Source organism: Genypterus blacodes, unplaced genomic scaffold, assembly GCF_046128005.1.
Source record: "Genypterus blacodes isolate CSIRO-AG114 ecotype Tasmania unplaced genomic scaffold, CSIRO-AGI_Gbla_v1 ptg000059l_1, whole genome shotgun sequence".
NCBI classification, from domain to species: domain Eukaryota; kingdom Metazoa; phylum Chordata; class Actinopteri; order Ophidiiformes; family Ophidiidae; genus Genypterus; species Genypterus blacodes.
The window spans coordinates 1,766,383-1,792,266 of NW_027466871.1; the positions used below are offsets into that span (position 1 = coordinate 1,766,383).

At 41.7% G+C, this 25,884-nt stretch overlaps 1 protein-coding gene across 2 annotated transcripts; it reads left to right on the forward strand.

Moving 5' to 3' along the window:
• Positions 1-11,972: 11,972 nt before the first annotated feature.
• On the forward strand, positions 11,973-25,845 carry vegfaa (vascular endothelial growth factor Aa). 2 transcript variants are annotated; one of them, XM_076153899.1, is made up of 7 exons: positions 11,973-12,624; positions 14,249-14,291; positions 16,290-16,486; positions 17,218-17,294; positions 17,383-17,412; positions 20,852-20,983; positions 22,724-25,845. In XM_076153899.1, the coding sequence occupies exons 1-7, from the start codon at positions 12,559-12,561 to the stop codon at positions 22,743-22,745; spliced, it is 567 nt and encodes a 188-aa protein (XP_076010014.1). In that variant the 5' UTR covers positions 11,973-12,558; the 3' UTR covers positions 22,746-25,845. The 2 variants fall into 2 exon arrangements, with proteins under 2 accessions (XP_076010014.1, XP_076010013.1); XM_076153898.1 differs by lacking the exon at positions 20,852-20,983.
• The last annotated feature ends 39 nt before the right edge of the window (positions 25,846-25,884 follow it).

Below are 25,884 nucleotides of genomic sequence, written 5' to 3' on the forward strand. Positions count from 1 at the left end.
CTTCCCTATCCCTTCCCCATCCATAGCATACCATGACCATGTACACTTTTGGAGATATACAAATTGCCAAATTGAGTTTTAAGTGTCTCTCTGCGGATGTCAGATGACATGAAACTGTCACAACACAGGCGTTTCCAATCCCATTTCTTTACACATGGGATGAATAATGACTGCAATAAACTTCAATAGGAATTTCATCCACCTCCACCCTGTATTTCTCCTAAATCAAAAGGACCTGGCAAAAGAGAGGCTGGTTAAAGAGAGAAAAACAAGGGAAACATCTTCAAAATAAACTAGAAAAAGCTGCAGCATCTGGTCATGATTCCCTAGAAAGGCCTTTTCACTGGAATGTTTCCTCAAGGTTAAGTCAGTAAACAGATTCCCATGAACTGCTGCTCATAGAAACAGCCTGGACTGCACACTCACTAACCATGTTCGGATAATAACAGTAATAGCTCAAGGCCATCCACAACTCACTAGGCAAATGGGCAGACGGATCAGAAAAAAAATACAAATCTCTGGGGACTTACAATAAAATGCATATCTAAATAAATAAAAAGACTATATAAGTGGCCTGACCTCCTGAAAACTCTTGGATCCATACCAAGTCTTTGGGCCACACATTTTAGTCCGCCTTGATATCTATTTGGGTCAAACTTCAATTGTCACAGGTCGTCCGTCTGGGCAAAATTATATTTCACTGACAGGACAGAAGATCAGCAATATACTGTTTCACATTCGGTCACAATATGTACTCGTACTTGTGACTATAGAGATAGGCCAACATGTCCAGTGTCTCTATACAATTTTGCTAATTGCTCAATTATTGTCAAGAGTATAATTGTCAGGAGTATAAATCTCAGGGATTGCCAATCATTTCATAAAGTCTACTTATCTCAAATTGAAATCTACACAGTTTCCCTGAATTGATTTGTAACATGCTTGAAGAAATGTCTAGGAGTTTTGGTCGACAAGAGGTTACTGTGCAGACTGATGGTCCATTGCAAAAGGCACTCTTCTTACTCTATGGTTTGGTGAAAATAAATAGAAGGGGTAAAGAATGAAGGAGGCAAAGCCCCTCTTTTTCCTCATGGCACCTAAGAAGCTTAAGCAGCCTTAATCTTCACTCCTCATTCCCTTCAGCAGATCAAAGACAGCCTCTACCGTTGGATCTGGCTGCTCAATTAGATGGATTAGTGTCAAATTAAGTTTTGATTTGCTCCCCAGTGTGACACTCTCTGTGGGATGGCACAGCAGGGATGAAGAGCATGTGAGGGACCTAAATACTCACAATGCTCCCATGGGTGAGTGGGACACGGGGGTATAGGAGGCCCTCATCACAGGCAGGGAGGCCCAGGAAACATTCTTTAATGGGCCCTGAGAGGCTTTCGTCAGCAACAAGTTAGGGTTAAAAACAGTTAAATGTTTTGAGTGACTACAAACGCAGACCTGCTCTGGTACTGATGTGGATCGTTGCATGCTAAAGCTAAATGTCCAACACATGAAGTAACTTGCAAAACATCTGGTAAAATGAAACATCTGTGTGTAATGTGACATGTGTGTACATGATTCATCTTCTCACAGCAGAGGGCCTAAATCCAGACCCTGAGAAGATAAGAGCCATTCAGAACATGCAGACACAGACAGACGTCAAATCACTTCAACGGCTGAAGTATCTGTCAAGGTTCCTTCCCTCCTCATCTATCAGACGTGAATGAGACACTCAGACACCTGACTGAGATATAGTGAATAAATGGTGAGCAAAGCATGAAGCACTTGATCACACACCACCCTCAAATATGATCTCATTGTAGATCCCACTGTTATCTCTCTTTGGAATCTTAAAAGGAAATTTGAGATTTTGTCTGCCACATGAACTTCAAAGACTAAACTGACTTTTAACCCTTTAAAAAAAAATAGTTTAGTGTGTAGTGTGGTCAGTGAAGACTATATCTTTAGTTTTAGGCAGGTTTTTTTAACTGGATGAACTCAAACATAAACTCAAGCTTACTGACCCAAATGTCTCTAATCTCCTTTTAAGACTGTATATAATGTATTTGAATCCTCAGGCCCAAATCCTGGGAAGCATGTGTACAACTATATATATATATATATATGTGTACAACCATATGTTTCAGCTATTAGCTTCTTGTGAATGAGGAAAGGACATTGCTGTGATGTTACTGCTCACATCAGAAACGGAAGCCTGGGATTTGACTAAGTTTGCAATAAGACTTAGGACATCCGCTGTGACCCAAAAACTTCCACTATCATAATCAGCTGTGAATGTGTGCATGTAACACAATGCTGTGGAAACCTTTACAACTTCCTTCATTGACAAATAGTGGTTTGGACCTGATGAATTAATTGATGATCAGATTAATGTTGAACTGCTTTAGCAGCAATTGTGAAAGTGAGCCTACATGTGTAGCAGAAAGGAAAAGGAAGGACATAGTCAAGAGTAGCAGTCATGGTGACGCTGAGTGTACAAAGCCACGAGGGCACACTTCTGTTTGAGTGTGCGTGCCTGTGTGCATGCTTACTAGCAGCCCGGGGTGACGTTACTTTGTTTACACTGGCTTTTGTTCGTCACTCTTCTACGTCTGGAAGACTACACATGCTGCAGTCATTCATGTATCATCGCGTAATAAGGTCTGATTCATATGTGTGTCTGGCAGCCAGCTGAGACTGATTATAACTAGGCTGTAGATCAAACAGTGCTTGTCTAATATTGTTTAAACTATTGGTGTTAAAAGAAACCAAATACATTTACCCAAGTAGTGTAGTTGAGCACAGGAGAAACATGAGTTCAGGAGGAAATGAGGCATTCATTGCTGATGTGAGGAGTAAGTTGAAAGAAAGAGTGCTTGTTAACTGGTGTAGCCTCATGATGCTGCCAGTGTTGTTGTACCTCTGTTTGGGTTAATATGTCAGATGCACAGTAGGAGTAGATTAATTTTAAAATATGCACCTTGTATGCTCTCTTACACATACTGTATATCCTCTCACAAATTTGAGTAGACTTCACACTAGACTCCTATTTCTACTCATAGTGACTTCATCTCACACATCTTCCCACTTAGAGATCCCCACATTCAACATCATCATCATCATCATCATCATCATCATCATCATCATCATCATCATACTGTATCATCAAGGTTTCCAGCTTGCGTTTGTGTGTGTCCACACTGACTGTAAATATTAACTCACATGGAACATTCCTTGGAAAATGAGTATAATAATCTCTCACAAAACATTTTTATCTAAAAGGAGGTAGGGAGTATTTATGACTAGGGAACAGAGTTTACAGTAAGACTGCATACAATCAGATATCTTTGGTGTAGCTGGAAAATAGTCAGACGTAGATGTCTGGATGAGTGTCTGGTCAGTAGATGGATAATGTTGTGAAGAGGTCAGATACAGTTCTTGTCTTAGCTAAAGCCAGTAGCTACCTTACCACTGACTTGGTTGTGCGATCCAACGGACACAACTGGACTTGTCTGCACATGTGAAAGTAGCAGAGTTCAGCAGCTCTTGTCGCTGCACCAGCACTTCCTACTGGTCAGTCTGAGGCCTAGCAGTGCCATTCACTTTATTCATTTATTCAACACATGTAAGCACACAGCATTTGAACCACACAAAGCCTCTCTCAGTTACATGATGTAACGGTTAACCCATTTAGCAATAAATACCTAACATGGGAAAATGGTCTACCGGTCCACCAGTCGCTACATTATGTCCCTGTTATTGCAGATAACACTGCCCCCCACTGTAAGTCAGTGCCCCAGCAGTCATAAGTCACTGTTGAGGCAGGAAACAGCGCCCTACACACGGAGACAGAAAATGTTCCCAAGGCCCTCTCATGTTATTCTAATTTTCACATTTTTTCCTCGTGATATGTCAGCTCCATCTTAAAATGTGGGTAAAGAGTCAGATGCTCTTCCTGTGCAAAGTATAAGGACAGTGCATGTTTCTTTAATAATTGCTTCTCCAGCTGCCGGACCCATACCCCACTGTGTAGACATTAGTTGCGTAACCGAGGAGATACAGTAATGGGTCAGTGGTACATATTTTCCACATTGTATCTTGGATATGAACTAAGCAGGGTTCCTGGGGAATTTCACAAAACATCATAATCCTCAACAAGTAGTTCCACCCGGATCCTCCCACTGCAGTCAGGGCCTTATCCTCTGGGGGCTGCAGCACAGCTGGAACGCTGCATGCTAATCCAAACAAAATGAGAGCACGTATGCATGCATAACAAATCAAATGTATTTTTCAACTCTACTGTGACGTAAACAATAACTACATTTAACAGCACTCGTCCATGCATACACACACACACAGAAGCATGTATGCACACAATTCTTACACATAGCTTTTCTAAAATCCAAAAATAGAAAGGGAACAATGACAGAAAATTTACCAAGAGTTTACCAAAATAATCAACCATCCCTTTTCTTATTTATATCACAATACAAATGAAAGTCATAGAGCTGTACAGCTTGGGTTGGCAGTAGGCAGTCATTGAACACAACATGACCCTGACTGACCCTTAACCTCTTGTCCCTGGCCAATTGTTAAAGGTGTCCTGGTGTATGACCAAAGGGTGAGTGTGTGAAAGGGACCTTTGTGTTCCCTGCAATGAACTGAAAGGTGTGAAATCACCCACCGAGCTCTGTTTACTATTGGAGAAGGCCACACACACGCACGCACGCACGCACGCACGCACGCACGCACATACAAACTTTCTCTGGCCATAGAAATCTTGAGTGCACTTGTTTGTAGTTAGAAATTGACTTCATTTAGAAGTTGATTTTTTGTTGCCCTAGTCTATAACTGCAGCTTTAACATGCATGTAAATGTGTTTAGGGAGTTTTTTATAATTATTTGTTTGACTGACATTGGGCTGTACATTTTGGCAAAGAATATAAAAACCCTGTGTATTGGCAACTCATACAGCTGTTGCATCTTATTCAACTGACCATTGCATTCAGACTTTGTCTACTCAAATGCGGCTCAGTCTGGGTCCTTGAGCTTCACGCTAAGGAGGGGATGATTACTTACAGAGCCAGTTTAACCCTGGACAAAGACATGAAACATGTCCAAAGACGTCTTCTTGTAAAGGCGCCACCCAGCACTCATGACCTCTTCTTCTAACCCTGCCAAGAGCTTGGACAATTGTATAATAAGGCATCTCCATTCTGCACTAGATGAGAGAAAACCACTGCAAGCAGCTCATGAAGGGAGAGGATATGCTGGTCTTCATTACTGAAGGCAGCTACAGTATGCCAGCATCATTCACACTCTGCACCCCATCTAACTGTCTAAACAGATTACATTTTCTTCTACCATTTGATGCTGCTCAGATCCACTCAAGTACAAAATGGATTATATTGTCACACAAACCTGAGACAATAGTAAGTTTAGGAGAAAGAAAGCTATTCTTCTGTATTTGCACTCGTCGTCGTAAATTAATTGATTCATTTAGGAGGAAATGAATTAAACCCAATTCTATTTAATTCGGACACTTCAATCAAATCAGTCTCATATATAAAGTAGTGAACTCTCTGTCACATTGGTCCTTTGCAGTCTGCTTAATGTTAATGATCTGCTTTCATAAACAGAGGGCCTTCATTTAATCCATTTGCTTTGTAAAATGTAATAACACACTGACGGATGTAAAGTATGTATGGTGTTTTCTTTCCATTGACTTTAGCAAAGTTACGTGTTCTTGGATCATGTTAGATGATAGATTACAGAAAGTTGGCAGCTTCCTTGTGTTTTTCCCACAGGGCAAACCTGTAGAGCACAATACAATTAGACATGATGTAAGGATTGCAGTCGAAAATTCCATACATAGTGAACATTCACGATCAGGTATAACCAGTCATTGATTATTAACCAAAGAAAAAAATATTTGTCTTGGCAAACAAATTCAGAACGGAAATGAATCTGAAATTTGTGAAATTCACATGTGTGTGTGGCTGCTCAGAAACTCCACCTTAACGGAAAAAGCCACCTTTCATATAACCCCAGACGAAGATTAATAAAAATAGCTTGTTTAATGGAGCAGGTGTGGGAGCCGTAATTACCTGTATGACTCAGCATGATCATGGGTTCGTCTCTGTATCTGTAGCTATCCATTTTCACCTCCCTGTTTGGCGCAGCCCTGTAAATAAAAGAAGAACATGTTTGTGTTTTCCTTTGGCTTGTACCTGCTGAACCCATTTGAGTGATACACATCTGTGAGTGGAACATCTTCTTTTGATACATTACAATCATTTGGCAGAGGCTTTTATCCAAAGCGACTTACATTATATTACCACCCAGAGGGGGGAGCAATGAGGGCTCAGTGCCTTGTTTAGGGGCACCTTGGCAGGGATTTGAACCAGCGACCCTCCGGTTCCCAAGCAAAAGCTCTACCCACTGAGCTACTGCCTTCCCAAAGGATACCTTTGTAACCTTTGTTACCATTGTTACCTTTGTTACTTTTGTCACCTTTGTCACCTTTGCTCGATGCTTTTTATTTTATCACTTAAGTATAAATGTGTTCTGCCAATTTGAATTCCAGCATTGGTTTTGGCAGACGTATGTGTTAGGTAATAAAATGGCTGTTGTAAGTATACTGCTATACTAAAATACAATTACGAAGCACTTTGTATTTTATTTGTCTATTTCTATTGTCAAATGTCTACGGTCTACTTCCCCTTCCGCTTTATTTTTGATACTTTTGATACAAGATTTATTTCCACCCCACATTTGTATGTTAGTTACTTTCAATGTTGCATTTTCCCACAGTGCTGATAAGTTGTGTTTCTTTCACAACTGGTTGCTTCACTGTTTTACTTCTGTCAGGGCAGAGTGTGATGCCATTTCTTGCCTGTGCAAACACAGTGCATGTGCACATGTGTGAGAGACTGTGCACACTCAATAATAACCCCATTTGCAGGACTTGACATTGTTACCTGATCTGATCATAGATCAAACCTGCTTTGGCTTTGGTTAAGGACCTGCCATTTGAAATTACACCCTCACATTATACTTGTGCTTTGCAAAGCACTTCTCTTTTCCTGGTACACGCACGCACACACGTGGATACACACACACCCATATCTCCAGCCCCTGGTCCATTTGGGCACAGCAATTCAAGTGAAGATCTCCAGCTGTATAAATGAAAAGAAGAAATGAATGCTCTCTAACACATTGGACACTTCACAGAGTAACAGGAAAGGGGGAGGGGCAGCATGAATGCCAAGACATTGCAATTTCGCCTCTCAGAATTAAGTAGTTTGTCAAATGTGGTACTTTTTGTGAAAGATACTTACTTTACCTAGGTACCTATAGACTCTATAGGTACCTAGGTAAAGTAGGGTAAGTGAGTAGGTAGACACTGGAGCAGGTAATATATGAACACCTATGTCATATTCTAATGTATAGATAGACACACAAATGAAACGGGGTGTCCTGTTCCTTTCAACTCTTCATCCTTGCAGCACCATCTCATCACTGGGATGGCTCAGTGCTCTCTTGAACACTGCTTCACCCATGCCTCTCCACATAGTTTCCATAGTTCCTGCACTCTCTAGCCTGACTGTTGACTTTTCTCCCCTCTATCTTGCTCGAAATGACATTCACAGCATTGGCACAGTGAGGTGCTCAGAATGTCTTTGTGCTGATCAGCTGCCCTTGAGTTTTTAAGAGTTTCTACATAGATTTAACAAGAGTTACTAGTTTGTACTATTTCATTTATTCACATTTAATTTTCTACATCGGTTTGTACTCGTTGGTTTCTTGGTATGTAATTCATTAATTCTTAATTCGTGTTACATTTTGTTTCCGCTAGTTTCAGTTAATGATGAAACATTAATAATCAGCCAACATGACTGATTTCAGAAACATCTACTGCCACTTTTAGTTAATGAATGGCGATAAAATACACACTGTAGGTCAAGAGTAGCTGTGAAGAGAAATCCTCTCGTATCGTGTGTGTTTGTGTGAGCTGCATAGCACCGCCAATCCTTTGACCTATAAGTGAGGAACATATCCTCTCCTCACTGCCAGTCTGAGGGCTTTATCAAGGTCAGTCTGCTGCTGTCTGTTGTGTCTCATTTGACAGTCTTAGGATACAATATCAGGCACTACGATATATATACCTGATATCTGTGATGTTATTGAACAAAAAGTTATAGTTAAGGATGATTTTAATGATCTGCCTGTTTAAATCTACCATCTTAACCCAAACAATATTAACCCAGATATTGCTTTTAATTTTGGGAAATTGACATGAGAAACTTTATGCTGAAGAATACATACAACATAGTAAATGGAAGAAAGAAAGCAACTAAGAAAGAAAGTAGAATGTCTCCTCAATGGATGTGTCAGTAACACAGAACTGCACTTTAGTACAGTATTTCAATAAATGCACATAGTAAGTTCCCACATCTGTTCTTTCTTAACCATTGGAGATCAAACACTCCTTCTAAGATGACTCAGGATGAGGCCCATTCGACCTCTCACATGCTTTCTGCTAAAATATTTATTCATTGCACAGGAGTCACGCAGTCAGGAGTCATGCACAGGCAGAGGTTGGAAAAGCCATCAGACACGCCATCAAAGTCTCCTTAAAATTATACTTATATACAACAAAATACCACCTCCCTGAATAACCACCTTTCCATGGTAGAGGGGTTTGCATGCCTGCATGATCCTGGGAAATGTGTTGGTGAGGAAATGGGCTGGTAGGGTCATCCAAGGCAAATTGGTCCCAGGTGAGGGGCCAGACTAGGAAGACTGTTGTTTGTGTCTGTGCACCGAACAGTAGTTCAGAGTACATAGCCTTCTGAGAGGGTCTGGGTGGGGTCCTGGGAGGGCCTCCAAATGGAGACTTCATTGTTCTGATAGGGGATTGCAATACCCAAGTGGGTAATGACGGAGAGATTGGAAAGGGTGTGATTGGGAGGAATGGCCTCCCTGGTCTGAACCTGAGCCATGTTTCGTTATTGGACTTCTGGGATCATCATGAATTGTGCAAGGCAAAGATCATGATTGATGGGCATAAGGGTGTTCATGATGAAGTCATTGTTTTACAAGTAACAAGTAAGTCTCAAGTCTTCAACTCTCAAGTCACTGGAGTCCCAAGCAATGTGCCCGCTAAGCTGCGCGCTTGCGCAATCGCGCACTGCTCGCACATTCTCAGCACACAAGAAAATCTATGCAGCACATAAAATAAAATTCAACATAAACTGTAAATGAATTAGACCAATAACCTTTTTTTCTGTACCATTTTGCAATGTAACTCAGTGAGTGACAGGTGTCCAGCCAATGATACGATACGGTTCACTTACGCTACGCAACGATCGCGGACAGCACCCCCCCCGTTGACGATCGTGGACAGCACCCCCCCCCATCTGATGTTGCTCACAGTGATCCTCAGTGTGCTCAGGGTTAGTGGGTTGTGTGTATGCCCAGACACATGAAAAATTAGAGGGAACATTGGTCCCAGGTCAAGACCAACAATTCCCAAGTTGAGTCCAAGTCGTAAAGTTTGAATTTCACATTTGATTTGATGCTTCTCTCGGCAAGACTCAGACAGGTCAACAGAGAAGAAGTCTTGCTGAAACAAAAACAGGACAATAACATTTCATGAAGGAACCCAAAGCAAAAAGTGAAAGGCAGCAATGGTCTGGGACACAGAGGCAAAACTTAAGAACATAGGAGGCTGGGATTTTGACAAACTAATGGCCATCTGGTGAGGAGTAACTGGAAAGAGCTGGTACTTAAGCAGCAGGACTGATGAGATGATGAGAAACAGGTGAGTAATTGGTGAAACAGGCCGTTTCATGAAATTCCCCAGCGGATGAGACTAGTGGCAGGGTGAGGAGTGACAGGTTCTGGGATCAGACAGATGTAAAGAAAAGATAAAAAGAAAACAAAAATAATAATAAATCATAAAGGAAGATTATGGTGTGGCTGTGACAATAATTGGATGTAAATGAAATCTTTGCATTCACAACCACACTGACACTCCTTCTACTCCTGCAAAATACACAAGTGACACAGCCAGTGAAAACATTGGCTGCTGTCGGTAGTTCAATATGGGAACAAAGAGTTGAACCACTGCACAATTTATAACACGCACACGAACATACAGATATTCATTTAAGTCATTCAAAGTCAAAATGCCAAAGTCCGAGTGAAATCATGCACCATCAGTGTAAAAGTCCAAGTCAAAGTCCAAGTCTATTAATGGTCGAGTCAAAAGTAATCAATCTTATGACTCGAGTCCACTCCTCTGCTTAGAACCAACCATAATTTTGGTTGGCACAAGAACCAGACACACAGTTCACCGGGGCGGGAATGCAAGAGAACAGAGCAGCTCCTGAGGAGGCTGGAGGCAGGCACAGAGCTGCCCAGTGGAGCAGGCGGCACCCTTGGGCAGGGATGGCAGCGAGGACGCTGGATGTGGACTGGGCAAGAGAGAATGAGGATCTGGAAATCCAGGAAAACCCGACACGAGCACCGCAAACCTGACGGAACAATGTGGTGAAGAATGGTGAGATGACCCGGTGCTTAAATGCATGCAGCTGATGAACAATGAATGACTGATGGGCAACAGATGTGTGGATGAGATGGCAGGAACAGGAACCAGGTAACCATGCCCAGCCAGGAACAACAAGCACAGGGAGAGAGACACAGACAGGAACCCAAGGGAGAGGGGAAACATAAGGCAAGGAGCAACGATAGAGACGGACCCTGACAGAACCCCCCCCCCGCTCCTCAGGACCACCCTACCAGTCTATGAGGTACAAGAGACCCCTGCCCTGACCGCGAACATCCAGGGGCGGTGGAAGGAAAGAGCAGGGTGGCACCTAACGGCACAGAATGACAAGTGTCGCTACAACCAATTATTCTGCCAGCCGACCAGTCGATATGGGGATTGTGCAAAGGACTCAAAATGACCCAAAATGAGCGGGTGTGAGGAGCCGGCATGATGTTAAAAGTTACAGTCTCACAGTGGTTTCCAGTGTAAGGAGACTAGTCTGGTAAACCTAAACCAAAATCAAGAAAAATAAACACACACTGTGACTTAAAACACATGATTGTTGGCAAAACTACTGTCCTTCCCTCAAAACACACCCATGGCCAGAAGCCAGAGAGGCTTTTTGCTCGCTCTCTTCTTTTGGCTTTCTTCTTTTTCATGTCCTGGGAAACGCAAGTCATGTCTCCAGGCTTTCCTTCATTCCAATTTTCCCTACATTCCCCACATTTCCTTGTACATTTTTCTTTTTGCACATCGTAATCTCTTATTTGAGATTTTTTCCGAATTCAATACTACTTTTATTTCTTTTGCCAAGCTATGCACAGTCTTATAAGTCCGGCGACAGTGAACCTCATTTTGAAATTCTTTCACGCTTCGTAACTTTTCCGTTGAGGTTTAGGGTCAGCTGTTTGCTCCAGCGTGAGAACATGCAAGCAACTGGCATGGCATGGGTTCTGTGTCACAGAGGGGGGGCTTGGACCTCTTTAAATTTGCTGTGTAAATCTAAGGGAAACTTGGACTTAGACTTGTCACAAATCTGCTGATTGAGTCTCAACTTCACATCAAAACAAAAGACTTGCACTTCACTTGGATTTCAGCCTTTTGGGGTTGGAAAGACCCAAATGAAAGATGAACCAAGTATTTATTGTATTAGCATTTATATATTTAAACATATTATTGGTACACATAGTTTTTCTGCAAGTTAATATTAAAAAGTATCTTAAATCAGCTATACCCCCCCCCCCCCCCCCCCCCCCCCCACACACACACACACACACACACACACACACACACACACACACACACACACACACACACACACACACACACACCCGCCCCACACACACACATACCCCCCGCTCACTAGCTCCACCTCCTGCCTACCCACTGATACCCATGCATCCCTTCATAACGCATGAACCAGAGCACAAGCCGCCAAGAGGCGAGAGAAAGCGACAGGAGGCGGTGGAGCCCCGGATACAATCTGCTTTCTACGGCTGGATGCTCACCAAAGGCATTGAAAAGGAGAAGAAAAGCCGAGGCACAGCGGAGGGATTGAGACTAGGAAAGAAACAAAAGAACGAAGGGTTGCAAAAGGATCACTTTATACCGGCTTATTCCCTCCCATGTACGCACACCAGCAGATTCTGTGATCAATGAGCTCGTACCGCCGGTGCGTAAACTTCGTGAGGTGATCCATTCATCTCCTCTGTAAACATTTCGATCAAAGTTGAATTTTTGGGCAGATCGCTTGCTTCTTACGTGGATTTTACTGGACATCGTTTGTCTGGGTCCTTTCCCGAGCAAAGCTTCTTGGAGAGGCTTTCCCTCCCCGTGGAGCCCTCTCGGGACACACCGGACTGACTGGAAGCGTGCCAACCGCGTCTCTCCTCAAGCTTGTGGACTACGTTGTAGTATTCACTTTCCGTGTCCGTGTGTGTGTGTGTGCGTATGCTTTTTTTCTGTGCTGTGAACCCCTCTACGACAGCTGAGGTACTTTTTTACGGACAACCATGAACTTTGCTGTAAGTTTGATACGAATCGTTCTGGCAGCGGTTTTCCATCTGTCATCTGTAAAGGTGAGTGTTTGATAAGGAGTCTTTGAATTCTAACAATTATGCATTATGTACCCATTACGTGTATCTCTCTCTCTCTCCATTTATCTAATTTGTACTTAAATAGTGACACGTTATAGGCATTGTGTTCACATTCAGACTAAATAAAGATACTAACCGAGACAAAATACTTTTATTAATGTGTCTTTAGTATCAGTTAGCTTATCTTTCGTCTATCACAGCCTTTTATCCCGCTGTGTCGTGTTTGCTTGATGCCTTTTGATCACCCTTCACACATGATTTCATTGAAAATAGTTATAATGAATATGTTGTCTAATTTAATTGGATACCTCCATCATCTCGACATATGTATTCTCCGCGCCAGGGGCACTGGTAATGGAGACACAACAAACAATATTGGCAGATCGCTTAATTAAATGAAACTTCAGGGGCTACATCTATCTCATGACGCCTCCTAAATGTTGGTCATATGTTCTCCTTTATTGTGGCAGCGAGGAATGATTAGGTATAGATGGAAGCTTGTGTGTAGATGAGACACGTAGCTGTTTCTTCTCATGGTGTGCGTGTGGAAGCTGAGGTCCGGGTGGTCCTGTCCTGCTGCCCACCTCATTCCCATTACATCCTGCTTTCTCACGCAATATCTGCGCCGGTTACACCAGCCAGATAAGGTGAACAGAGCTGCTGCGTGGATGCCAATCCCGTCACTGTCAAGTTTGTTCAACCAAAACAAATGTAACTTCTGCCAACACCCTTTCAAAATAAGATTAGGACACTTTGGTTGAATAAATTATGCAAACGAACTTGGCAGAGTGAAAGTGTTGCTCTTTTTGTCACTGAAAGAGGTGTGTCTCCTTATGATGTCTGTAATATAATATTCATAACACAATTTCTCTGACGCAGCTGTGTGGCGTCAGGTGGCCTGACTGGACACGAGAGTGTCACGAGAGACATTATTTAAGACTTGTAACATAAGTTCGACTTTGTTACCCCTAACTAATGACTTAATTTGGACTTACATTTTCATTTTGTGTTCATTTAGTGTGTTAACTGTATACCACCAGTGCTTTGATAAAGACAGATTTATTACATACAGACACATTTATTTTAGTTTAATTATTATTGTGTGTATGTACTTCTGTTTTATGAGGGTGAGTTCATACTGGAACTTGATTCGTATCATCTGAGAAGCACTGAGTGAAACTGAACTGATTAACATTAAGCGTGTATGTGTTTCTTCTGTATATATAACGTAAACATAAGACAGCATCACCTCTAGGAAATGCTTCATGTTTAAGGTAGCTTGGCTTCTGCTGATGCTTCTGGTTGGCTTTTTACAACCAAAGATGGAATAGGGAGTAAAAATACTCACAATGTAGATTTACATTATATTCTGATCAAACTCTTTCAGGCGTAGAGCTGTGGTTGATCTAACCACCAGCTTTTGATGTTCAAGTTCAGAAAGGTTTGAAATGGAGATATAATCCTGCTATATCTAAAAATAACCCCACATGTTGTGACTACCTCATATGTATGATATTTAACGGATGGGAAATGTATTTTAAGATGATAGAGCCATACATGCAGATGAGAAATGTTAAACACCTGCTCTGTTGTGTGTCTTTTCCAGACTGCCAGCATTAACAAGGGAGGACAGAAGAGTGAAAACGATGGTAAGTGTTTTATCCACCACAACACTGTCATGCTTAGATGACTATCTAATAGTCAAATGTTGCTTCTCCCCTGCTTGGTTTTGATCAGTTGCTATATAGAGTCTGGTGTCTGGAGTTATTGTACATTGGTGGTAGGTGTTGCAGACGTAGTGTGAGCTGAGGATTGTTTTTTCTGATTACAGCCAGCAGGTATCAAATTTCCCAGTGGTGAAAGGTCTGAATTGGGACTTTGGAGTCACCATAAAAGTGTTACAATTTCAAAACAAGGGCTTTTGCAAAATCAACCTTCGTGAATGTTGTGACTTTTCCCACTTCTTTCGACCCCATTTTATTTGTATCTGCATAGTCGATATGTATGAGGTGAATGTCTGTTGTTTGCTTGTATGTGTCTTATTATGTGCTAAGTTGATATATCTGTCAAGGCTGTGTTAACAAGGTTGCCACAAGGATACCGATTTGTTTTCATTTGTTGTAGCAATAAAAGGCTTTAAAGGCACCCACGACACAGGTGTCTCAACAATCATGGAAAGGTCATGGAATTTGAAATCATGCTTGTAATCATAACAAGTCAAACAAGAACTTGAGAAGCGAAAAACAAGATTTCCTTGAAATCTGTTCTCAAATTCCCTTAGAAAACCAGACAGGGACATTGCCATGAGACTGTTTTACCTTGTTAGACTAGAGCTCGCTGGCAGTGACTTGCTCAGGTCATCGTCCCAATGAGGACAAAAGTAGGTTTAATGTAATCTGGTTATCTCAATTAAAGTAAGGTCGAAGAAGTTACATTTTTTTGTTATGACCTGGCAGTATTCTTCTCATGTGGTACCGTAGTCATAGGATCTTTTATACACAGTTTTATCCGTACACTGTCTCTTCCTGGGTTTTGTTGTAGTTTAATGTGCCAGCTCAGTCTGATCCAGACTTCCTTCAAATAAAGAGGAAGAGATTAGTTTATCAGCTGGCTGTCACAGGTGGTAAGAGCGCAGAGATTCACACTGTCAGCAGAGTATTCGTAACAAACCCAAAGCAGCAGTGTGTGTGGGGCCAGAGAACACACAGGACCATTAGCACAGTTGGTCACATTTTGGGGGAGTGAACAGGATTTGTATAGATGCTTGAAAATGAAATGGAGAAAGTAAATTGTCACACAGTCAATCCGTAGCCAACTCTGGGGTGGGCTTTCTGGGGTCACATGTCAGAGGTGAACCCTGGCGCCGCAATGCCTGAGGTTATGGCTGCTCTGACAAACCAGGGGCCAGGAGTTAACCAGGGGTCACTGGGAACCCTGTCTGGTGGGTCCTGAGATTTATTGTTCTTGACTGAGATGGCCAAATAGCAATGGATACTCTGAGCGCAATGACAAGTATCAAGCCTTGGCACTGATGTCCTAAGTCAAGACTGTCAATTCCTTAACAGTCAGTGAACTCTGTAATGCTCCGGTCATTAGTACAGATAGGGTTATGTATTACTTTCCAGATGATATATGTAGTAAATCATTAAATGCACATAGATATGTACATTAGATTTCTGGTTGCTTGTCATTTTTGGTAATTGTTGAACTGAAGCTTATCCTACAGAAGGGAGATTTCTTTGGAGAGGACATCACTTAAACCTGTAACATTTCCTCTGCATTTCCAGCTTAATGAGGTTGTTGAGTACTTTGTATTGCGTTGTGGCAGGATTTGGGCTGAAAAAGAGATTTTGAGTGAAGTGACAGTGAAACTATTGTTATTGTTGCTTGGGGTGTTTATAGTTTGATGTCACTGAGGCCAACAATCTGTCTTAAGCTTATTTCTTAAGGAAGGAAATGGCTGGCTGTAACTTTGTTACATTGACAAAAAGTAAACAGAAGCAATTAGTGATGATTAGTGATGAATTAGTGAATCAAGGGGTGGATTGCTTGCTGCTTGTTGCTTTTTCTGACTGTAATTATTCCAGTGATAATCATGAATACAGACAAAGCTTTATCTTTTTTTTCTTCCTCCATTCCTCATTCAGTCCTCCTTTTCGAAAGTGTGTACAGCAAGAGCATGTGTCAGCCGAGGGAGATGCTGGTGGACATCTTCCAGGAGTACCCAGAGGATACGGAACACCATTATATCCCCTCCTGTGTCGTTCTCAATCGCTGTGCGGGCTTCTGCAACGACGAAGCAATGGAGTGTGTACCCACAGAAACACGCAACATCACATTGCAGGTGAGCGCGATGAGCTGAGGAGGAAAGCCAAGATTGTCTACAGCAACACAGCAGGACAATACCACAGTAGCACTCAATATTTTGTTCAACCAAATTGTTCTACTAAATCATGTATACCCCAAAATGTGGCCCCAAATTGTCTTTGTTTTATCCAATCAGTGAAAAACAGGACCTAAGATAATAATTGTAATTTGGATCCTTAAGGATTTGAATGCATTTGACTGCAACTTGTCTGTCCAGAAGCATCAGCAAACAGCAGAGAGACTGAAGCAGAGATACATGGCATGTGAGCTATTTTGTTTACCCCAGCACGCTGTGTTTGCAGCCATGTCAGGATGGTCTCATTTGGTGCCTCACCAGACCTCCTACCGAGCAGGGTTTTTCCTAGAGAAGAGTAGAGATGTGCAGTTGTACACACATATGTTCAAGCCATTTGGTCAAAGCCCCACAGTCTAGACATTGGGCACAGCCACTTATTAGGTTAAATCTTTGCCTATAATCGATACATTTATACTGTATTGCATCTCTCTTCATGAAATACCTGATGTGACTTCAATGAACCACAGCATCCTGATTAAGTCCATCCATATATACTGTATGTCTCACTCACAATCTTTCCCTGTACACTTGCACAAACACAAAATTGGAGTATAGCATGCTTGCAACCATAGTAACAGTGGTGGAAGAGAGAAGGCAAAGAAGAGTAACCTCATCCTCTGTTTCTCCTTAAGGTGATGCAGTTTAGACCTCTGGTGTCGCAACATACAATTGACTTAACTTTCACAGAGCATCGAAAGTGTGTATGCAGGTAAGAGAGTCTAAATCCAATTACATCTCATCCAGCCACAGTAATTTAATAAAGGTCAAAATCTAAATATTTCTCTTTTCTATTTCAGATTAAAGACAGATGTTATCATAAAGAAATAGTAAGTATGTGATCTCATACACTGTATTGTAAAGGGTTTGAATGTTGTTGGAGTTTCTGGGTTCTCTCTGGTTGTGAAACTCAAACATGTCAGCACTGTCGTTCAGCACAGAATAGAACCAATGTAATCAGACAGAAACCAACATGTCTTCTTAGCATGAACAGGCCATTTTGTACTCTTCAGTTTATGTAATTGCATAGCACTGTGTCCTGATTTGGTGACTTAAATTTGGCGGCTGACTCATGTCATTGTCACAATTCCAGACAAACCTTTAATGTCAGGTTTGTATGCTGAAAAATATAAACCCTGGCTAAAACAAGCTGACGACACAGGACACAGGACATGTATGCTAGGTTTACGAGGGTGCAGGCTGCAGTCCACACCTACACAACAAGCTTGGTTTACAATGACATAAGTGTTTTAAAGTGCGCTTTACATATGACGGCAGTGTTAAGTCCTCATGTGAGCCTGAATGCTACATACGATGACAGACACAGGGCAGCAGGTGAAGATATGAATGTTTCCCTCTGAAATTTGTTGGAAGGATATGTAGAGAAGTAGAGAACAGAAGAAGAAACATACAAACCAAGTTATTTTTCATACGCAGTGATTATTGTTCCTCCACTATCACATGAATGCATGTACATAATGAGGGATTATGAGGCCTCATTCTTGCGTGGATGCAGAGAATAGCCTTTAGACCAATCTGCCACACTTCGAGCATGCTTTTTTTGTTTTTTATGACAGTCAGTTTATTGTTTTATGGTGTGGCTGTAACAGCATAACGGATCGAGGCGTAGCCAGCAAACTACAGACCACCCGCTGCTGTCTTGCACTCTGCTGACTCCAGTTGCAAACCCGACCCTCGGCCCGTCAGCTCCCACAGTCTAATCATAGCAACAGGTGTCATGTAGTTAACCTATTTTTATTTCTAGCGGTGTAAATAGTGGGTGAGCTCGGCGACACACAAGAGAGGCCGTCGTTGGTTAGAGTTGCGGTGGGACCATCTCTGTGTCTCGATGTATGAATACATATATGATCTGCTGTGTGTCTGTGTGTGTTTGGAGCCCTACTGAGCAGCCTGTCAAAGAAACGCCCCCCTTTCTAATTAGATAAGGGGGGTGCATGTGTGCGCTGTGACTTGCTGGTTTAAACCCTTTGGATTGGTGGAGAAGGGATGAGATCATGTTTGCTCAAAGGGCTAAGTCAAATTGGTCATGGCCTGAGCTGCTCTTGTAGGATGTCTGCTTGCCACTCTGCATGTAGGCAAGGCAGAGTGAACAAAGAAAAAGGTACAAAGAGTGTCTGCTCATCTATTCAATCCCTCAGTACGTCCGTGTTCTACCAGTCTGACACGCCTGCTAATTAGAAGACAAGATTATAAAGCAGAAGCCCTTTCAGTTGTTTCTCTGATTATGACGTATGTATCCCTCATAATAACAACCTTAGTGTGTTGGCAACAGGCAGGATGAACCGAAGATAATAAACATTATTCAATGTCTGGGAAATGGACTCAGAGATCAAGGAGCTTTTCTATTACAACAGAGACAAATTAAATGATCACAGATTGCAGCACTTAAGACCAAATAATACCAAAGCTAATCAGCCAATTTAATCACATCCGGCCTTATTCTTCTTCTACTTTGTTCTCTACATATGGGCAGCTTATGGGTGTTTTGCTGCCACCTACTGAAAGGATCACATCTGTGTGACTGAATTTCAGGTCACAGCTCTTGTCCTGCACTTGACTGCAGGTATGCAGGTAAAGGGGAAGCAAAGTAATGTTTCCTTGTTATTTTCTCTGAACACCATAAATGACCATAATAAAGCAGAGCTCTGGCTCTGGCTCTGGCTCTGGCTCTGACTCTGGCCCTGGTTCTTGTTCTGGTTCTGGTTCTGGTTCTGGTTCTGGTTCTGGCTCTGGCTCTGGCTCTGGCTCTGGCTCTGGCTCTGGCTCTGGCTCTGGTTCTGCGGTATCAAATTCACTAGATCACTTTGCGCTTTTCCCAGAGTCATTCCTTGCAGATCTGCTACCACAGAACATTCCAGCACGAGGTAGTCCTGCTGTGTGCTGGTATACATGTGTGGAAGGGGCTTGTGTTGCTTATGTAACAAGTTTGGCTTATGTAGGTTTACATGCCATAGTAGTTTGAAAGTGTTTTTAGTTATTACAACACACAGTTATTGATAAGTTTGGTACCTACATTTCCGTCTTCTTCTCTGTCAAATACAGGGGGAGTGATTAATTGTAGTAATAAGTAAGTAGGCATAAAAGCACAAGAACTAAGTGCATTTTATGTTGGGGGTCACTGTTGCCTTCAGAGTTATGCTGATAAGTTCTGGTTTATGTTGTTTGTTCTTGTTTTCATACATACAGAATTCATTGTTCTGCTTGGATGTGAATTCAGACAAGTTTGTCATATTAGACAAAGCATAGCTCTCAGCTGGCCCATGGCAACCCCCCATGTATATCAAAGTCTGGCATTGTTTTGTCTCTGCCGTGACCTCCCAGCTCATAAGTGGAACATTATACTGATACAGCTAAACTGTGGTGTCTGTGGTGGAAGATGGTACATTGATCTTCCACCATAGCTTAGCACAGCTCTTATAGGTGGCTGTGCTCCCTTCATTCATGCTCATGACTACTCGTCTCTCTGTATGATCTCGGCATGGACGTTTTTCATATTTATGTTCCGATTCTATCCTCTTCATTGCTAACCTCACAGTTGGAAGGGTGCACAGCCTTTATTCTACCACTGTGACATAAGGGAATAAAGACAATCACACGTAGCTCATTCATACATCCCCCCTTCTTACGTTAATGTGTGTATGGACATGTGCAGCTGCGTATGCGTATGCATATGCGTATTGTGATGTGATGTGATAATCATGTCGTACACTCAATGAGCTGCTATGTTCATGCTGTCATAAGATCCAGACTTTCTATTGCTTCCTTGTCAGATCAGCAAAGTAAACCAAACCTCTCTGCGTTAGAGCTCTGTGTTCTATGTTAGATACAGAGGTTGATACTTAAGATAGAGGAGCAGTTCAACTGTAATTCAGGATCAGATCATAACTCATCAAAACTTTAAATAAACTGATCAACTTTGCTTGCACATGTAATGCAAATGCACCGCCCAGGTTTCATACCACTAAAATGTATTGAGGACTATGATGTAGTTTAAAAAAAATGAAAAATCCTTTGCTCATTCAGGAAAACACTCTAATCTACTCTGACCTTGTGTTTTCCATAAATGGATGTGACATGACCATCTGTGTCCTGATGGTGAAGGGTGGATTGTGGTTCTGGGATGAGGTTGAGGTTGAAGGGTTTTGATGCTGCTTGAGTGTCTGTGTCTGGCTTTTCTGCAGAATTTGCAATACAGCTTAGCTCTCTTTCTCTCTCTTCCCCCCTCTTTCCCATCTGCTTCCCTTGCAGCCACTGTGAGCCTTGCTCAGAAAGAAGAAAGCGCTTGTTTGTGCAGGACCCTATCACCTGTAAATGTTCCTGCAAATTCTCACATTTAGACTGCAAGTCCAGGCAGCTAGAGTTAAACGAAAGAACTTGCAGGTTTGTTTACCATACGTATCCCGATAAGCGGCATGTCCTGACATGTCCCTGCCTCAGCTGCTTGCCCCCTCCTCCCTCCCCCCCTCCCTGCACCTTTTCTTCTGCTTTTGTCTGTGATGGTTTGTCTATCTGTGCACCATACACATGTCTAGTGAAATGGTCCAATCAACAACATTTGTATTGGTGCATTGATCACAATCTTGTGAAAATAACTCTGACATGTTGTGTTGATTCAGCCTAATTCTTGCATGAAAAAGCTCAGACATAAATATGGCTTATTCACACATTCACAGCTTATGCACAGAAGTTACGTTTCAAAGCTCTTTATCCCTAAATGTTAACTTTTGGGAACGAACAAAACTACTTTGTTTCATTTACCTACTGTTACTTTTTGCATTTTGAAAAGAAAGAAAAAAACTTAAATTCTTATCAGGGGAGTTAAACTCGTCAAACAGAGAGGTGCTTCTTCTTAATGAGGCAGTGTTTCATGACCTCCTCTAACCCAGCCACTTCTATGACCTCTAACCCCTGAAGGCCCCCCACACTATGCTGGATTTAGATGGCCAACGACCTCAAGGTGGAGGGACAAGTAACACGATTCCAATTGGCTGCTTTTTGTTCAGGAGAGAGGGCGGACCTACGGGTGGGAAGAGCCAGAGGCTTTCAGGAAGTTGAGTGGGGTGCTCCATCACCCCACCGCCAGTTTCAGCTCTAACCCAGCCCCCTCCACTCTATACAAAGCCTCACAGAATGGGCACTTCATCTAAAATGCAGGAAATGTGATCTTGGTGTGAATAAGTTCAGTGCGGGCAACTACAATTGCAATACTTTAAAGTGATATTGCAACAAATTTGAGCATCAAACACTCATCGTTTGAAAGATGTCTGTAAATTGCCAATTTATTTTTCAGTGCACAACATTAGAGAAACCGCAACATCAGTAGAAGCCTCTCAAACCACATCTGACACATGCACGTCTTTGCTCAATAGAACTGACATGGGACACAACACAACAGATTTAATACTTATTATTGATTCAGAAACTCACTTTCACATGACACAAGAAATCTAGTGTGTGAATTTGGAGTAATGGGCCATTGTTTTGGGGATTCAGACCATCGGACTTATGGACTTTTGCAGCTCCAGAGCCCGATGACGCTGTCGGATACGACAGTGTTGTTTATGTCTTAGTGAGCACGTAGTTTGTGACGTAAAGTTATTGTTTTGTGCATGCAAGTCACTTCAAGAGTGTGATGTGTTCAGATTGGTATCGCACGCAGGCCACATGCAAAGATCAACGTGAACAGCCTTACAAAATAAATCATGATTGAGCATTTAGTTCCTGCAGTCTGAACAGCCTTTGTGTGCTTTTAAATAACATTTCAGCCAGGGTCAGTGGCTGTGGTGAGGGCATATTGTTGTTTAGCTTGGCATGTTGACGTTTTACCATTCCACCCTGCCGAAAGAAGACTTATACACTGATCCACCAGCAAGAAGTGGGCTAACATATGTTCATGTGATGAATAAGCTCAGTCTGTGCCAGGTCCCCTTGTAGTATCTAGTGTCTTTAAATGCAGAGCTCTAAAGCAGAGAATTACAGGCGGGAAAAACAGATTTCCTGTATGGAAATCATTTGCATTTTGATACATATTTCTCCTTTCCATACATCTGTGAGAATGTGGCTCCATGAGATTGATTTTCCGCTTGTTAATTAAATAACATTCTGTCTTGTCTTTGATAGATGTGACAAACCAAGGAGATGAGACCAGGAGAGAGGGAGGCAACACTGGTAGAAGGATGGATTTTCTTGGCACAGCACTTTGAAACCGAAGGATGCATTCCCTGCAAGGAGTTAAGATGACACAGCAAGTGAGGACATTTTGGACACAGAGATCTTGCTACAGTCTGTTTTCCGCATTAAGATATTTAATATATATGTACATATATTACACAGGTACAATGACAATGTTATATTATATATTGCTGCTACAAAAAGAAACACTATTTAAAGCAAAACAAATGCGCAACTGCAACAATGTTGCAGCAGGAGCCAAACACATCTCTGAACTGAAAAGACAATTTTTTAGTTTTTGTTTTGGAGGGGTGGGGGTGTGCTTGAACTGGCAGGTCCAAGAACTGTGTCCCTCTGTGGCATGATGTGAAGTTGTTTCACCACTGTACTGACTAACACCTAATAGGATTTGGTGTGAGAATATGTAAGACAGTTTGTTGTCTTGAAGACAGATAATGTGAAGATGAGGTTCTTCCTTCACGGAGAGGGTTACTGAATGATGTGAAGAATTAGATTCTTTGGACTCCCACTCATTACATTTAAGAGTTAACTAATTGTTGATTTCAGACGAGTCAAATAACTTTGGTTAAACTACATTTGAGTAAGTAAAGCAGCTTTACACCATGACATTTCATGTTAGATAGAAGTCATTAACTAACCGCTGTCCTTGTCCGGGTTCTTCATGTAACCTTTTCCTCGTTGGAAAACTGGTTTGTCTCAGTTACTATGTTCACATTACAGACAAAAATGATCCAAATGTATGTCTTTGCCGACATGTGACACAGAGCTGATCAGATTTGTTGTGAGCAGTGTAAAGGAACATAATCTGATCCAGATTTGGACCACTTGCATGGGGCTCATGTTATCTCATATGGAACCCGTTTTGTGTTGAATGAGTGCATGTGTGACCTTTAAGGGCAGAGCTGTGCTCACACTGGGGTCAGATACAGGTCACTTACAAACATCAATGTGCATATTGAAATTCAGCATTCAAGCCTGTAATGTGAACATAGCATTTTTCTGTGCACAATGAATGTTTTATGCATTTTTAAGTTATTGAGCTAATTTCACAAAAATGTCTTGAGACCATGTTGTCCAAAGGGATATTAACGTAGGTGCTACATATGGAGAGATGAAGTAACTCAGTGATGCCAATCACAGCATCCACAATCCACCACATCCCGTTCCCTTATTTAATGGTTTTGTCTAAATTCCAAAGATTGAAATATTCATCTACGACAGAGCAGTTCATCTTAAACAACCTGTGTATTCCTACCCAATATCCCTTTGTTGTACACTACATCTAATTTATTATGATAGAATATTTTCAGTGTTCTATGTTTGTAAGTTATGTATTTATATGCAGTGTTAAGGTTATTTTTTGTCCTGTTTTCCATAATCTGTCCAGACATGGGAAACCTGTATGACCGCAGAAGGCTTTTCTGCTAGAAAAAAAAAGGACTGAAAGTTGATGTTTTGACATTCCTGAATCAAATGAAGCTGTTTCTCACCTGCAAGAGGTGGGATCAAAGTGAGCCGGTTGACTGATAGAAACCCCAGTCACCAGCATGTGTGTGAAATGATGCACCAACACATGTGGTTTTCATTTTGGATTGGAGGAAGATGGACATATGGTTTTGCACTTAAGTGCCCGAAGACACGTCATACAGAGGACTGAAGGAGCTTTGTTGCTGCTTCTTGGCTTGAATAAGATTTAGTGAATATTTTCAGTAAGACAGCGCCCTCTGGTCTGAGTGTGGTAAACTGGTAAATTGTTTATTTTGATGATTAAACTTTCCCCTTCACAACAATCCCAGCTGCTGCATTCCTGGCCAAGCTTGAATCCAGAGGGATCCAAAAAGAATCAACTAGCCCATCCAGCTTTTCGGGATTCCATGATCACAGGGTTATATGCAAATTCAACAAAATGCCACAATGTTTCGCAATGCTCGCTAGTTGCTCCTGAAGCCCGTCAGTCAGTTTGTTCAAATTAGTCACGTGGAGATGGCGATGTAAAGTCAGTGGTGATTGTAAAGTAACAAAGAAGTGAAGAGATCATGATTTTGTTAAGAAATAACCGATATTAATGCTTAGTTTCTCTTTGTTTCTTTGTTTTCATATTCTATACAGTGAGAGTGATGTGGAGATCAGCTGGGGGTAAAGGGTGCACGCCTGTCTCTGGGAGCACTCTTTAAGCAACAGGGGTACACACAGAAGTGCAAAAGTTCTGATTTATGGATAATAAATTGCTAAATTTGTCTGAAAATGCAGGAAATTGCAGCCGCAAAGTGAGTTATTCTGACAGCAAAAATCACAAAATATATGGTGAAATCCGGAGGGGCCTGATTATCACGGTACCTCAGTCAACATATATGTTATCTGGATCCAAAATCTGGGCCTGCTGCGTTGTGGGAAAGTTGGCAAGGTACTGCATGTTCAAAATAATTTCACAGGCATGAAGATGACGCAGGGTTTTTAACATGTGTGTGTGGATTGGATTGCACAAATGTGTCCATGACGTATGATTGCATGTACATCTGGGCATTTTCCAGATCCAGTCATAACACAAGCCAGAACACGTGCAATTTTCGTCTAGCAGCATTCTGTTTGCAATTACAAGTTGCATTACGGTGTTTCTCCATTATCTGGATGGGGAAATAGTACACAACAAGGTCTGCCCATATGTCCTAATGAGAAACAGGCAACAGAACTCCTCAACATCATGTTACAATCTTCATTCACTGCCTCAGTCACTCCTGTTTTTTCCGACACCATATTCATTTATCATTCTGAAGTTAGTTTCACCGTTTGTTGGTGTTGTTTGAGTAAACCACTGGGTGTTGCTGATGCACAGTATGTTTACCACCCTCACACTAGTGGCCTGAGACTGTTTTCACTAAGACTCTGATGTCCTCTGATGATAAGAAATAACATTCTATTTGTATTTAATTGCATAATTTTGTTGTTGTATATTTTCACATTAATATATTTATTGTTGCTGTAAAATGACGTTTTACAATATTAATACCCTTTTTGGTTGTATTGTAAGTATTAAACCATATTTATTTAGATGTCTCTTTATTCTTTTTTGTTATCAAATTGAATGTTTG